The sequence below is a fragment of the Otolemur garnettii genome, unplaced genomic scaffold (assembly GCF_000181295.1).
Source record: "Otolemur garnettii isolate 467f Iridium unplaced genomic scaffold, OtoGar3 scaffold00275, whole genome shotgun sequence".
Taxonomy (NCBI): Eukaryota; Metazoa; Chordata; class Mammalia; order Primates; family Galagidae; genus Otolemur; species Otolemur garnettii.
This window is the reverse complement of record NW_003852670.1, coordinates 749840-766524: the sequence shown is the minus strand read 5'-3', so window position 1 is coordinate 766524 and position 16685 is coordinate 749840. Positions and strand designations below refer to the sequence as shown.

The window sequence follows — 16685 nt, the reverse complement described above, 5'->3', positions numbered from 1 at the left end:
ACACCCAGCTCATCTTTGTTTTTTTGTCTTGCCATGTTGTTCAGGCTTGTCTCAAACTCCTGGTCAAAACAATCCTCCACCTTGGCTTCCCAGAGTGCTAGGATTACAGGCTTGAGCCACCACTCTCAGCCAGATGTTTCTATCTGGTCCCACCACCCCTTCCACAAATCCTCCAAAGTCCCATCCCTCAGTCATACTGGCAGCTTCACAATGGGTACTCCTCCCAACCCAACGATCACCCACACAGGGCCTTCATTGAAATGACTCACCATGGCCTGGGCTGAACAGGCACTTCCAACCTCTGATCAGCCTTGTTCCATTTGCCTACAGGTCCTTCTCCCCCTCCACCCACCTGTCCAACCCCCTGTGTCCACAAGACTCTCCTTACTGTGGCCCTTTGTGAAGGGCCTCTCCCCTATACCCCCACATTCATTTGTTCCCTCCCATGTGGCCCTAACAGGCTGGGGCTCCTAGGGCCCCTGGGGCCCCGTAGCAAGGCCAGGCACAAAAGCTGCATGTACCCAAATGTCACTCCCCAGAAAGTGAGGCGTTTGCCCTGCACCATACACAGAGGGACCAACAGGCCTATATCCCCAAGGAGGGGAGCACTTGCACACATGGAAAAGGCACGTATCTGGGCAAAAATGGCCCATCTTGGGGTTTTGGAAGGCATTTGACCCGATGGACTTCTTTCTCCCTTTGTTCCCTGGGCCTGTTAGAATGTCACTCCTGCCTTTAAAATTATCCCATTTCTGCATGAGTCATTTCCACTTCAGTGAGTGAGCACCAGCTCCTCAAGGATAGGGAAGGGTAAGCCAGCCTTCAGGTCCTGGGTTCCTAGGTACAGAAGAGGCCCCAGGAACAGGACAGGTCATGGGCCCTGACACCACTCTAACCCTTTGGCTCCCTCCCAAGTGTGAACTGGGGGATTCAATGCCAAGTCACAGGACAAGGACACAAGCTCATTCTCATCTTCTGCAGCTCTTAAGAATTCTTGGGCAATGAAGACAGGCCATGCCAAACTCTTATGTCCCCCTCCCACCAAATCCCCTGGACCCCACTGCCTAGCCCATGTCAGGTCACACTGGCAGGACTCAATGAACCCTCACAGCTTCCCATCTCAGGCCATTTCCCACCAGGTTGGAGTCTCCAGCTCATGGCCCACAGCCAGGACCCTTCCCTATCCCTATCCCTTCCTGCTTACCCACCTTCCAACAACTGTGCCAGCTGGGAAAAAAATCCCTAAGCCAAAGGAATGAAGTGACAATGGTGACACTTCAGGCACTGCAACATATTTCAGGGGCAGTGGCTACCCACCTATCTCCTCTTCCTGAGGCCACCCACTGACACAATGACTTAGCTGGCTCTTAAAAGTGGCCCTGGAAACCTGGCAGCCCTCTGTAATACTCAGCACCCCCCGTCCCACTGCACACCATGAGCTCGGCTGGGGCAGGGCAGCCCGTCTCATTCACCACGGAATCCACAGAACCTGGTATGGAATATGGACTCAACAAATTCTTCTTGTACACAGCTTCACCAAACCAGACCGGGTATGGGCTGCAGGAAACACTGCAGATTCAGCCAGCTCTAGCATTGAATCTTAGCCCCAGCACTTCAAGCTGTCCAACATGGGGCACATCAGCTATAGCCTTGTCAAATGTCCATTATTTCATCTGTTAAACAAGAGGAAGAGGTGAAGACTCAATAAAGTAAGGTGTTATGCACAGTAGGTGGCATACAGGAGGCCTTTGGCAATGCCAGTCTCTTTCCCTGAAGACACAGACAGCCCCTGTCACTGGGGCCCCAGACTTTGTGTCAAGAATTCATCATTTCTCAGTATTGCTTTAAAATAAAGCTGCAGAGAGTCTGAGGGGGAAATATGGCAAAGTTCTGAGGGCAGGATGACTAGAAGGTCAAGTTTTTTTACAGAAAACTCAGGATCTCCCTTACACATAGTGCTGAAATCCTGTCTCAATGTTCAAAGCCTGGAATGTGCAGAAAGAAATGTGGCCCTTGGGAAACAAGCCCTTAAAAACCAGCCCAGCTACATGGGGCAGAGAGCCCCAGGCTGCAGTCCTGTGGCCTATATGCAGCTGTTGTGTAGATGAGAGCTATGGCCAGCTGCCAGTAGGTCCAGGGAGCATGGGGCCCCCACTGTCCCTGGCCCTGGTCTCAGGCTAAGTCCATGGGTCCAGGTCAGCTCCAAGAGCTACAGCTCCTCACTCGGGGGCTGCAGTGGAGCAGCCACAGCAGCTGGGACGCCGCAGGGACTGCATGACAGCCCGCAGTGGCCCCCTGCGGCCCTCCACAGACAGGCTGTCCTCACTGGCAGGTGCCCGCTGCAGCTGTTCAAACTGCATCTCCAGGTGCTTCTGGATGGCCACACCAAGCACCTCGGGGTCCACCGAGGCTCCATACACCTCCCATGTCATGCCTTCAGCATCCCATCGGACATCCCGCACAGGGGATGGCGACTCCTCCAAGCTGGACCCCAGCATCACCTCTGGGAACATGTGCAGGCCAATAGGCGCTTCCATGGATGGGCTGGTGGCCACATCTCTGCAGGCTGCCTCTGGGGCTGCCTGCACACCAGCGTCCTGGGCTGATGGAGGGGATGCCACCACAGGGGCCAAGTCACTGGCTGAGGTCATGGTCCACACATCTTTGGTCCTAGAGCTAGGCTCTGTGGGACCCCAAGGGTGGGCACAGCAAGAGTGCCCAGGGAGTCCCCCAGGCAACCTACAGTGAAACTTCACCCCATGCTGAGCCTGTAGCCCAGACTCGCTCACTGATGCGACTAGTTTGGGAAAAGCCAGGATCCCTGTGGCAGGCAGGGCATGATAGCAGCTGCCAGCTCCCTCCTTACTCATATCGCAGAGTAGAGCTGCTGGGGGCAAAGCATGGCAGGAGGTGGTGGCCGGCTGCCCGGTGTCTTTGGGCCCAGGCACAGGACTGCTGCTGTCAGTAGTTGTGCCCTCGGGGTCTAGCGGCAGCACTCCAACCTGACTCTCCCCCCGCATCCACGCTGAGTTAGAAGCTCCATCCTCTGGAGCCAGGTCCCTTTCCAGGGTTGCAGGGAACTGGCCACCCTGGTCAGAAGTACTGCCAGGCTGCAAGTGAGCCCTGTGGACTGGGGAGCTGCCAAGCACCACACAGCTGAGGCTGGCCTTCCGAGCACTGCTGTGACCCCGCATCTGGATGCTATGGACCAGGTCTGAGTGGCTCCTCTGCACAGCAGCAGCACCAGGGGCCCGCAGACGACATAGGTCACCACTGCCCATAGTGGACACGTTGCCTACAGTGTTACTCCGCCAGTGGCCCCCGGCACCAGGCTGTGGCTGGGGGCTGGAGGCCTGTGTTGGCTCCATGATCTTGGCTGGGCATGCCTCTTCCTCTGGGGCCTGGGAACCAGTGCTGTCTTCATCTGTCTGGGCCTGCCACACAGTGCTGCTGGCACTCTTCCGGAGCTCTGGCCTCTGTCCTCGGCCATCACCCAGCAGGCTGGATGAGCTCCGGGACAGGGGTTGCAGTTGGGGGCTTAGGGGTACCCGGGCACTCGGCTCAGGGCGGCTGGAGCTCATGGCTGCCTGCAGGAGAGAAAAAGTGGGGCGCTGAGTTGGGTGGCAGCACCTCAGCCAAATACTGCTATGAGTGATACCATGCTAGGCCCACGGTGGGGACAGCTTAAATCCTAGCCTGCCTAACAGGTCAGAACCATAAGCAAGACAATGACAAGACAAGAGACTTCAAATCAAGGTCATCACATTATACACAAGGATGACACTGCAAATATCTCATAGGCAATACCAAGCAGGTAGAACCTGCCCTAGAGTAGGATCCTGGAGACCACCCACGATGTCAGCTGATGACTCTGTACTGGCTGGCTGAGGGGAGGGGCCCAGAGAAAAGACCAAATCTGCTGAGCCTCAGAGAAGGGACCACAGACCCCAGGTGGTAAGGGGGGTAGAGGAAGAGTTGGTAATGACGTAATAGATCTTTGTCAGTCAGCACAGAAATATTACAATATGTTAACAACCAGGACAGCATGCCGGGCAGATCCTAGCCTGCTTCCTCCAGGGACCAGCAGTATCCATCTCACTGAGGACTGAAACTTCCTTGGTAGAGCCCCTGCTCATAGAAGGTCTGCAAGTTGAGGAAGCAAGGAACAGAGACACTGAGAATTGCCCAGGGCTCTCTTGTGCCTGGCTCCTCACCCTCTCTGGCCCAGCCTGGCTGAGCTGTCATGTCTCTGGGGCTGAGTCTTGGCAGTGTAAAGAAGAAAAGGGTCCCCTGACTCCCACCTCCAGATCCAAGGGCAAAGAAAGGCTCTACCCAACAACTCTAGCTGTGGGACTCACTCAGGATTTTTTGGTTTATTACACAGCCACCTCCTGAGGCCCTACATATGCCCAGCTCTGGGTTTGGGGAACATGGGACTCACTTAGACTGGCTGTGGCCCTGGGGATGGTGGGCCACTAGTGAGGCACACAGAGGATGCTGCTGTGTGCCTGACTGAGAAAATGAGCAAATGCAAGAACAAAGCCACAGAGGAGGCCACTGAATGTCAGAAGGGGGGTCTGAGGGAAGGCCCCTCCAAGGCGGGAGAGCTCACTTTGGCTGGTGGGCCTAGGCTTCTTGGAGGATCCGTCATGTCAGTCAGACCTAGAGAGAGAGGAGGGAGAAGGCAGCTGGATGGAGGGAACAGGGTATGCAAGAGAGAGGCCATGTGTCCAGAGCAGATGAGGTAGGGTTAGGGTGTCTGGGCCCCCAACTCTGGACAAAGCTGTGAACTAGAAAGATCAGGACTCTCTGCCAGGCAGGACCAGCTGGAGAAACAGGGTGGGGACAGCAGTTGCATTTGGGCAATCCCAGCCCTGCCTTTCCACCCCTGGGCTGATAAGGACTGTCAGGAAACTAATCACCCCAGCCAGGCCAGCAAGTCTCCCTGAGAAGGCAGGTGGGAAGGGCTTCAGAACTCAGTTTCTGAGTAACTACAAACTTTGTGTTATCCAGGCACTCAGGAGACAGTTGGTAGCTGTTGGAGTCATAGCTAGAATGATGCTGGAGCCATAATCCCTGAGAGTTCAGTTCCATTCAACTTCCTGTGATAGTGGAAAAGATCTACCCTGTGCTGCCCAATAGGTAGACACTAGCCACTTGACAGGTGGCCACTGCAACTTATAAATGGTAAGTTTAATCTTATCTAAATTTAAAGTTTATAATTTAAATCTAACTGGCCACCTGTGGCTAATGGCTACCACGCTGTACGATGCAGTCTAGTCACAGCCCCAACCTCATAAGGTCTGTCCTAGCCAGGGTGCCTGTTGTAGCCAAAGCCAGCCCAGTCCCTGAGAGGGTCAGGAAAAGGAGGAGTAGCCAAGAAAGGCCTCTGGACCAGGCCCTGCCCTTAAGGAGCTCTAAAACGGATATATAAACAGAGGAGGGCAATGAAGCCAGTAACAATTATAGTGACGGTAATAATACTAAGAGTTCTCAGTGCCTGATCACTCACCATGTGCCACATCCTTTGCACATGTTTTTTCATTTAATTGTCAAAGCAAACTCATGAGATATGTCATTATCCCCATTCAGTAGATAAAGAGACCAAAGCTCAGAGGGGTTCAGTGACCTGCAAAGGACATACGGCTAATGAGTGTGTGAGTTCTCTTCTCCTCTGAGATCTGTACAGACCTCTATCCTGATGGTTCTTGCCTCTAAAAAAATGTATCTTTTTACTTAACTGGTGCTTTGGCTTGACTGAAGCCCCAGTACCCCACCCAGAGCCAGGCACTGGCAATGGTGCTCATGACTTACCTGTGCAACAAGTGACTGAGTGGAACCCCCACCTACTCCTTAGCAGCCTCTGGGTATTTTGCACTTGCTGGCTGGGAAGGCTATGGTTGCCGCCAGCCCCTGGCAGGTGGACAACCATCCAGCTGAAGGTCCAAGAATGCCTAGGAAGCCCCACATGGACAGCCCTTCACAGCCTCTGGCTGAGCCCTACCACCTTGGGCCCTCCTAGGGAACAGGGCCATAAAGATCCAGGAAGTGGCCCCTGGCACCTGAGAAGACCAGTACGGTAGGGCCTCAGACCCTACCAAGACCTGATGAGAAGCCGTCAGCGATGAGGGTCCCACTATGCCTGCCTCACCAGAGGGGTGTCGAAGGCTACGCCTTGTGCATAGAGACCCTAGTAGGTGGGCTCTGTATCTGCTGGTTCCCTTCCCAAGTGTCAGGTGACAAAACTGAGGCCTGGAGCCGATCAGAAATGTCAGAGAACCATAGCTGAAAGTGGCCAATTCAGAACCCAAAAAGAGTATTCTCCTACAACTGGCATTTTAAATGCTCAGAATGGCAAGTCACCCGACCTTTATAATCATGGAAAAGGACACCCTGGGAAGATGGGGGGTTTTTTGTTGTTGTTGCAGTTTTTGTTTTGTTTTGGCTGGGGCTGGGTTTGAACCTGCCACCTCCATGATATGTGGGGCCAGTGCCCTACTCCTTTGAGCCACAGGCACCACCCTGGGAATATGTTTTAATACAAAATGAAAAGCAGGCACATAGACATATCTAAGACCCCTAGTGTTGTTTGAATGGTACCTTAATGTTCTCTCTCCAGCCCCTTTTCATGTCAAAGTTGTGATGGCTGTGGCTGATGTCCTGTGGCCGATGTCCTGTGGCCAACACCAGGCTGTCCTGCTGCCTCAGGTTCTGCTTGTCAGCAACTAAAAAGATGAACCAGCCTCACATGCAGCAATTGACCTTCATCTCCAGCAACCCCCCCCCCTTCTACAGACACTTTCACACTGGCCCAACCAAAGAGGCTTGGTCAGACTAGGCCTCTGGGATGTGCCCGGAGTGGAGGGGGGATGCCAATCTCACCACAAATGAGTCCTGTCTCGGACCACATTGTGGCATCCATGTAAGTCCCCACTTGTTAAGCAGCAAGCATTTGGTTGATAACTTCAGTGTCCAGCAAAACCCAAAACAAGAAAATCAAACCCACATGGTCAGGAGGGAAAACTGGTCACATGTACAAATATGGACCTTACCCCTCAGGGACCCCACAAATGCACACCCCACAAATTCTGCACTAAATCCCCATAAAACCACCGGCTGGAGGTCCTCACGTATAATGGGCGCATGAAGACCTCCAGCAGGTGGTTTTATCCAGAGCAAAAGGAGGACAGGCAGGAACAGCACGCCTGAAAGGATGATCTGAAGAGGACAAAACCTGCCCATCAAACAGGAGATGAAGGTGCCTTTAGGAACAGCCCCAGGTCACAGGCTTTACCAAAAAAGGGTTCTAGGGTAACCATAGGGCAACGGTCCCACCAACACAGCTCTGCTTATCAGAAAGAAGCCCAGGCTCCCAACAATCCCTGAGCTTCCTCCCCTCGAAAGTGTTTGTCCAGGCTTCTTGGGGGCATCTAGCTGACAGGCCGGCTTGGACGTGGACTCACAGGCCTGTGTGCAGCGGGAGTCTGCAGGACACAGCGTCTCCACAGCTCTACTCCGCAGGCCAAGCACAGGCCGCCCCTGCTGCGGGGCCAAACCCAAACATACCACACCATGCAGCCTCCCCCAGCACAGGGCTCCCCTACTCGTCCCTCCTGCACAAAGCCCACCCGCACCCTTAAGTAGGACCTCAATACTGCCCGAAACTGCGTTACAGCCCTTCCCAGCAGCAAGGGCAGCAACTGAAGGAAGATGGAGCTGTGGGCTGAGAGTAAGAATGTGGGGCAGGAGTCGCGAAAGGCCAAGAAGGAAGAGGGTTGGGGCCGGGCTGTGGGCAGTGGCAGGAGGGTAGGGTGGAGGATGGGAATGGAAGAGAGCAGGAATGCGCGAGGAAAGGGCGACAGAGGCAAGGGTGCAGGCCAAAGGAGACCGGGTCCAGAGCAGAGTAATGAAAAATGGGCGGATAGGGAGAAGAGACACGGAAGAGGAGACAGGCCGGGGCAAGGAGAGGCGAGGGGGAGGGGGGATGTGGCCACCAGGGCGCTGAGCACCCGGTGGGGTGGGAGGCGACGGTTTGGGTGCAGCAGAGGTGAGGAGTGGGTTCCAGGGAGCAGGGAGGGGGCGCCGCCCACCACACCCCTCCCCCCGGCACACCGGGAGCCGGCCGCTCACCCTCTCGTCAGTCCGGAGCCGCGCAGGCCGGCGGAAGCGCTGCTCCTGAGGCCGCCACAGGTGCCCAGCTCCGCGGCCCAAGATGGAGCCAGAGCCGGACCCGGCCTGGGTCCCAGACGCCACTCGCCGCGGTCCGCCCGGTCCGCAGTGCCAGAGCCGAGGAGGGGCAGCGGAGGGCGGAGGGCGGAGGGCGGAGGGCTCGGGCCCTGGGGGCGGAACGCAGGGGGCGGAGGCGCTACTCACCTGGGCCCACCCCCGGGCCAGGCCCCGCCCCCGCCCCCGCCCGGGACGGTGCCCGCGGGGCCCCCAAGACCCCTTTCTCAGGCCCTGCCCGGCGATCCCCTAGCCCTCCTTCCCGATCCCTCCTCTCGACCAGGTCCTCTGTGTTTTCGGCTCCGCCCCCACCACGAGCCCCTGCTTTCCTGGCCAGCCCAACAACCCCCCCACCCAAACACTCACCTTTCTGACAGGACCCCGCTGGGAACTCCCCACAATCCTGGAGCTGCCGACCCTGCCCCCCGAGGCCCCTTCCTCCTGCCCCGCCCCGCCTCCTCGCCTAGCGTTCCCCTACTGCACCATGCCCGGCTTGGAGGTCTGCGAAGCCTGGCGACCCGATTCTTCACCGCCTGGCCCCCGTTACTCAGTCATCCTGGCCTAGCGTCTCACAATTTTCTGGCCCTCACCCTGCACTCAAGACCCCCTTCCTCCAGGGCTCGCCCCTTTGGATGCCAGGCCTGGTCCCCTCTGTCCCCCTCCAGCCAGACTTCCGACACCCGCCATCACGGATTGGGGATTCTCCGAGCTCGGAAACTCCACAGTCCCCTGCTCTCAGCTCCACTCTAAGGACCCCAAGCATGACTCTACTCCACCCACTGGGCTTCAGACTCCCGGCCCAGTCCCATAGCCCTCCATCCAGCCCCCATAACCCCAGATTAGAAGACTCCTTTCCCCAACCTGGTGTCCTTAGCCATGCCCCTCATTGCTCTCAAACCACCACTCCTTTTCCCGCCCAAGTCCCTAATCCCCACTCTTGCCCCCCAGCCCAGGCTAACTCGTTTTGTTTTTGTTTAGAGACAGTGTCTCACTTTATCACCCTTGGTAGAGAGCTGTGGCGTGACAGCTCACAGCAGCTCTTGGGCTTAGGAGATTCTCTTGCCTCAGCTTCCCCAATAGCTGGGACTACAGGCTCCCGCCACAACGCTGGGCTATTTTTTGTTGCAGTTTGGCCCAGGCCAGGTTTGAACCCGCCACCCTGGGTATATGGGGTGGGAGCCCTACCCACTGAGCCACAGGTGCTGCCCTAACTCAAGGCATTTAATCTCCCAATGGGACCCCCACGGACTCCAGTAGCCAGCATGGGGGGGGGGGTGAGCCGACCCACCCAAGCCTGCAATTCCTGTAGCCTGGAAACTCCTTCCATCACTCCTTCCCCCTCCCATGATGCCAGTAGCCAGCTGTCCAGGCCCTGAGATGGCCTGGTCCTGCCCTAGCGGGCTGGGGACCTGGGCATTAAGTTCCCTCAACATCCCCAAGCCCTGACAGCCTCCAGTAGCCTAAGGGCCCACAGATGCAGGACAGGCAACCACCTGCCCAGGGCTGCCCTGACTCCTTCTGTCCACAAGGGATTCCTGCCATCCACCCCTGAGCCTTGTGGTAAGAGGAGACTGTACTATCTGGCCCCAGTCTCAGAGAATTGGGTCCCAATGTCGATGTCTCCTCCTTTGTCCTCAGCCTTGGGGACCTCCCACTTGTTTGTTCAACCCTTTGCTGAAGGGTCTGCAGATCCTCCCTCTAGTGGCCCAGGATCCAGTGCCATCTCTGCTTCTCCTCCAGTTTGGGGGTGGGGATTCAGTCTTCTCAGGAGACTGGCAGAGGGCTATAGCCTGGGCCCAGGAGGGGCATCCAAGTGGAGGCCCTAGGCTCCTGCCTCCCCAGTACACACAACCTGGCAGGGGGGTCCTGCCCAAAGGGGGGAAATGGGAAATTCGTTTGCTGAGGTCACTACCCACTTCCACCTCTGCCCAGGAATTAGGGCCCCTTCCTCCACATCTCAGGAATCTTACTTAGATTTTTAGGGAAGTCATCTGAGCCCCAAGAAGAAATGAACTACATGTGTTTACACTGAAACTTGGTGCCAGATCCAGGCCTCAGACCTGGGGCTTCCAGCTCCCTGGGCATCCTGAGAGCCTTCCAAGAACTCACCAAGTGTGTTTTAAGGAAGTCTCCTTGGGATTGGGTGTCAGCAGATGTCTGTTGTGGCAGATACCCTCAGACACAGCCTGACTGAACTTCATCACCAGAGTCCTGTGCATCACCTTAGCCTTGGCCTCTTGTCCCCCCTTCTTTCATTTGTGGCCTGGCAAGAAGGCTCATCTGGCTGCAACAGCTGCCCAGGAAGAGCCCAGGATGGAGAGTTAGACATGAATCCCTGTCCCAGCTCCCTCCCACATTTACTGGCTCTGCAATCCCATGCCCAAGCAAAATTGAGCATTAGTTTCCTCATCCACAAAGTGGCTGTAATTATACCTACCTAAGAGGGCTGAGGGGAGGCCGGTGTTTGTGAAAGTGGTCTGTCCAGTGTCTCTCTGCTATCACTCATTCGATCAAATATTTACCAAGCTCCTCCTGTGTCAGGTTCTGAGGGTACAAGCTTGTACTGTGAGAGGAGAATACAGGATGGGGATGTGTAGGTTGCTTTGGCAGACAGTGCTGGATCTAGCTTGAGGACCATAAAGGCCAAGTGTCATTTGCTGAGACTCTGAACCCTGACCAAAGAGCAGCGCACATGGGTTGTGCATTGGGGTGTTTGAAAAACAAGGTGGAGAGGAAGGCAGGTGCATATACATGAGTAGAGTGTCTAGGAGGTCTGGACATGGTGGGCAGGGGGTGGGCCCTGAAGTCAAAGGGGTGGCTAAGGGCCTCGGGGTAAGAGTAACATGAGAAAAGAGGGCTTAGGACCCAGCAGTGAGTCTCCAGGTGGCAAAGAACTAGGGAGGTGCAGCCAAAAAGGACAGAGGGAAATGAGGACTTTGCAGTGACACCAGATGCTTAAAGCAAGAAGCTTCAATAAGGTGACGGAGGCAGAAGCCACTGAAGCAGGTTGAGGGATGAGCTAGAGGAGAGATCTGGAGCCAGTGCATGTGTACACTACTCTTCTAAGCATGGCCATAAAGGAGAAAAGAAAGGTAGCTTGGAAAGAGATGTGGGGTCAGAAGAGATGGAGTTTTTAGTTCCGGCTTTTGTTTGTTTGTTTGCTTGCCTGCTTTTGAATGCGTTGCATCATGTAGTAGGTTTCCTTGATAGTAAACAATGGAAAACAAGTCTGATTAAGTTAAGCAAAAGGGGAGTGTGTCTGAAAACTGCAGGGAGCCCCAGAAGGTGGCAGGCAGCTAGCTGTAGTTAAGGCAGGAGCCAGGTGACTCCAGACTCTGACAATTGTCGTCCTGTCACCACTGAAGGAGGGATTCCTGTCCTTTGTCCTTGGCGTATCTCTCAACTTGATCCAAAGTCCCAGTGGAGCAGAAGCTCATTTGGCCGACCTATAGCCACATGCCCTCTGTCCTTGGATGGACGTACCTGGAGGAATACCTGGCTGAATGCCACTCTGGGAGGACCCACTGCCCTAGCAAGACTGTACATTACAGGACTTTTTTTTCTTTCTTTCTTTTTTTTTTTTTTCATTACAGGACTTTTTCCCTAGATAGAGGGTTGAAGGCTGGGTGGACAGAAACAGACAAATATCCGCAGTGTATTGTAATAAATTAAGCATATTTGGCAGCTTGAGAGAAAGACCCACAGAGGTAGGGAGTGGATAGAGATAATGGCATGGGAATCATTGCCGCCATCAGGTCCCTGATGGGCTGAGATCAGAAGAAGTAGAATAGGAAGAGGGGTGGATGGCTTCTTTATGAAACCGGAGGACAAGAAGAAATGATGGGGTTCCTGAGGTAGTATAGTCTCTCTCCTCTTGAGAAAGAAGGTTGCTGGCAGCCATAGGTCTACATCTCTACATCCTTAGATCTAAAAATCCACAGATCAAATCTTATTGACCCTGCTTGAAAATCATGGATAGAGAACTCACTCTCCAATAGGTCAGCCTGTGTCATCTACTCTTCCCGGGAAGGCGTGGGGCACTGCACTATGACTGGGTCACAGGGAGTGAGGAAAAGTCTTTCCCCACAAAAGGGCCAAGCACTATTGCCATATAAGGGAAAGTGACACTGAGCTGGCCCAAAGAACAAATGACCACTGGGGACAGCATCTGTGGGAGTCTCTTAGAAGACATGCTAAGTTGGCATGTGTCAGTGTGTCAAACAGTATCTGCTTTTCCGACAAAAATGTTTCTAGAGTACAAGAGACCTTCCAGCCATAAGATCCACAGGGAAAAGGCTGTCTTTCTGTCTGACAAAAAGATACTGGCTCCCCAGGATGTGGCATATGATAGATGCCTTCTGGATAGATGATGGATGGATGATGGATGGGTGGATGGATGGTTGATGGATGGGTGGATGGATGGATGTAGTTTATCCAGAAAATGCCTATTACTACCTCAGTTTAGTTCCATAAACATTTTCCTAGTGCCATAACTGCTAGTCCCATGCTGTGACCTGGCAATGCAGGCTGTATCAGAGATGCCTTGACTCCAAGGCCCACATGATGGGCATTCAGGGAAGGCTGATGACAGATGCACAAATGGACAATTAGGTCACAAGGACTGAAGGAAAGAGAAAGAGCTGGGACACTCAGAGGAGATACCCTAGAGTACATGTCTGATCCTTTTTGACTCCCCAAAATCCATCCTCCCATTTTATTTGGGGACCACCCCAAGACAGACTGCCACCTGTCTCCCAATTTTTATTTTCTTCTCTATAATAATAGAACTCCTCTAGCCAAGAACATGAGTACCCAACATAATGACCACATCTCCCAGGCACCATGCAGCCAGCATGCGATAGAACTAGGTCTGATGAATGAAATTTTAGCAGAAGTGATGTGTGCAATTTCTCAGTCATGCCCTTCAGAAGGAATGGGTCTTGCTGCTTCCCTCTCCCCATGCTGAAGTGAAGTCATGGTCAAGCCAGTTTGTGTCATTTACATGAAGGCAAGACAAACCAGACAGAGCCAATGTCCCAACACAGTGTTTGGCTACCAGCCCTGGACTATTTATGATCAGGTTTTATATGAAAGAGAAATTGACCTCTAGCACAGTGGTTCTCAACCTTCCTAATGCCACTGCCCTTTAATACAGTTCCCATGGGTCGCGACCCACAGGTTGAGAACTGCTGCTCTAGCCTATTTAAGCCACTCTTTGTGGTGAGAGCTCTCTTACAAAAGGAAGCCTAAATACTAATTAATACCGAATTTCATTCCTTGAAGAGAGGTATATCAGATAATGAAACTAAAAATATGTTTTAAATACTGTACATGGATATGGCAGACTGGAAACCCTCGTTATGTCATGCCAAAGTAGTTGATAAGCTGATTCCTGCAATATTTTGGGGAATCAGCTTTAGCTCTAAAAGGAAATGATAGAAAATTTCAGAAGGTTAGTGTTAATTGGGTGGTTCTTGCCACTCTCTACAAAGTCCAACCTGAGCCAGAAGAATCTGGACAGAGCTAGCCAAGTAGACAGGCAGAGATGTAAAGGAATACAGTAGTACTCAGAGAAGCTATGTTTGACTAGGGACTACAATCTAAGTTGAAAGTCTACTGCTTTTGCACCACAAACTGAAACTAAGGCAGATATATAAGTTTCTGAAGAAGTAGTATTAGCAAGAGGCAGGACTCTGGGCCCTAATCATTTTCAACCACTTTTGCTAATGACTCTCAGCTTGACGGTGACAGCCAACTGAGCACCAAAAACCAGAGCAAAAATGTTGCCTCCAATCCAAATATACTGTTTTGATTGGTCTTAAGTTGAGAGAAAGGTGAATGTGTAGAACCCAGAAACAGATAAATAAAAGGTCACAGTTTTTACACTTTAACACTGGGTTGAACGTTCCTAATCCAAAATGCTCTTAAATTTGAAATATTTTTTGTTGTTTTTTTTTTTTTTAATTAGAATGTTTTGAGCACTAATGTGACACTCAAGGGAAATGCACATTGGAGAATTTGGGATTTTGATTTTCAGATTAGGGGTGCCAATAATATTCCAAAATCAAAAAAACAAAAATCCAAAACACAGGTCTGGCACAGTGGCTCATGCCTGTAATCCCAGCATCCTGGGAAGCTGAAGGGGGTGGATTGCTTAAACTCAGGAATTTGAAACCAGCCTAAGCAAGAGTGAGACCCAGTCTCTACTAAAAATAGAAAAACTAGCTAGGCATCTTGCCTGTAATCCCAGCTACTAGGGAAGCTAAAGCAAGAGAATGGCCTGAGCCCAAGATTTTGAGGTTGCTTTAAGCTACAGTGATGCCATGGCATTCCACCCAGGGCAACAGAGTGAGACTTTGTCTCAAAAGAAAAAAAAAAAAAATCCAAAACACCCAAGCATTTCTGGTAAGGAATACTCAACCTGTACTTGCCTAAGGGAATAACTAGGAGCAACTAGGCATAATGCCAACTGAGAGACATGTAGAATATAGAAAGGATATGGAGAAGCTTGAGGAAATGAAGGAGGTAATCAGGGACTGTAAAGATGCAGTAGAAAGTATCAAAAATAGGTTAGACCATGGAAAAGAAAGAACTTCAGACCTAGAAGATAAAGTTTTTGGGTTAACTCAGTTAGTTAAGAGAGGCAGAAAAGAAGAGAGAGAAAGAAAAACAGGTGCTTAGAGAACTACAAAACTCCATGAAGTGTTATATGAATAATAGGGATCTCCAAAGGGGGGAGAAGATTGTCCCAAAGGAATGGAAGACTGGAGACTATCATAAAGGAAAACTTCCCAAGCTTTACTAAAGACCCTGACACACTCCTTTCAGATGAATAACAAACCCCAGGTCATCTTAACACAAACAGAGCCTCTCCAAGACATTTTGCAATGAACCTGTTCAAAGTCAAGATGAAAGAAAAAGTCCTCAAGCAGCTAGGAGAAAGTGCCAACTGACCTACAGAAGCAGAGCCATTAGAATGACAGCAGACTTTTCAACGGTAGCCTTCCAAGCCAGAAGAGCATGGTCATCTACCTTCAACCTTCTTAAGCAAAACAATTTTCAACCCAGAATTCTGTGTCCTGCTAAACTAAACTTCAAAATGGAGGGAGAAACCAAATCTTTTGCTGAAATACAAGCACTGAGGAAATTCACCACAACAAGACCAGCTCTACAGGAAACACTTAAACCTATTCTCAACACAAACTATCACAGTGGACCACTAGCAAAGTGACACCCAGAAGCTAAAGGTCAAAACTTAGCTTCCACAGTGGCACAAAGGATAAAATTACACAACAGACTTTCACAAAAGAAGATGACTAGAACTCCACCACACTTATCAAATCTCTCAATAAATGTCGATGGACTAAATTCACCACTAAAGAAGCATCAGCTGACTGATTGAATAAAAAAAGCACAAGCCATCTGTATGGTGTCTCTAGGAGACACACCTAGCCTTGAAGGACAAATCAAGACTCAGGGTTAATGAATATAAAACAGTATTTCAAGCAAATGAAAACCAGAAGAAAGGAGGGGTTGTAATATTATTTTCAGATACAAGTGGATTTAAAGCAACTAAGATTAAGAAAGACAAAAGATGGACACTTTACACTAGTCAAAGGAACAATACAACAAGAAGTCATTTCAATTTTAAATATTTATGCACCCAATTTAAATGCTTCCAAATTTATGAAACAGACCTTTATGGGTCTGAGCAATATGACATCCCATAACACCATAATAGTCGGGGACTTCAACACCCCTCTGACAAAATTGGACAGATCCTCTAAACAGAAATTTAACAAAGATACAAAGGACTTAAATGTGACCCTAGAACAAATGGGATTAATAGACATATACAGACCGCACCATCCCAAAGTTAAGGAATACACATTTTCTTGTCAGACCATGGTACATATTCCCAAATTGACCTCATCCTAGGATACAAATCAAATCTCAGCAAAATTAAAGGAATAGAAATTATACCTTGTGTCTTCTCAGACCACAAGAAAATAAAGGTGGAACTCAACTCCAACAGAAAGGTTCATCCCTACACAAAGACATGGAAATTAAACAACCTTGTGCTGAATGATAGTTGGTTTGAGGAATGTAAAATTTTCCTCTTTTATCTCTTAAATTCCTCAAACATAAGGACAAAGAAGACACAAGTTACCAAAACCTGTGGGATACAGCAAAAGCATCTTAAGAGGAAAATATTGCATCAGATGCCTACATTCAAAAAACAGAAAGAGAGGCTGGGCATGGTGGCTCATGCCTATAATCCCAGCACTTGGGAGGCTGAGGTAGGTTGATTGCTTAAGCTTAAGAGTTCGAGACCAGCCTGAGCAAGAGCAAAATCCTGTCTCTAAAACATAGCTGGGTATTGTGGCAGACACCTGTAGTCCCACCTACTTGGGAGGCTGAGGCAAGAGTTGAGGTTGCTGTGAGCTATGATGCCATAGAAC

At 51.3% G+C, this 16685-nt stretch overlaps 1 protein-coding gene across 2 annotated transcripts; it reads right to left on the bottom strand.

Moving 5' to 3' along the window:
- Positions 1-2219: 2219 nt before the first annotated feature.
- On the bottom strand, positions 2220-4661 carry GPRIN2 (G protein regulated inducer of neurite outgrowth 2). 2 transcript variants are annotated; one of them, XM_012813521.1, is made up of 2 exons: positions 4613-4661; positions 2220-3587 (listed from the first exon to the last, which is right to left on the bottom strand). In XM_012813521.1, the coding sequence occupies exons 1-2, from the start codon at positions 4649-4651 to the stop codon at positions 2220-2222; spliced, it is 1407 nt and encodes a 468-aa protein (XP_012668975.1). In that variant the 5' UTR covers positions 4652-4661. The 2 variants fall into 2 exon arrangements, with proteins under 2 accessions (XP_012668975.1, XP_023364528.1); XM_023508760.1 differs by lacking the exon at positions 4613-4661 and adding an exon at positions 4037-4084.
- Between the last annotated feature and the right edge of the window lie 12024 nt (positions 4662-16685).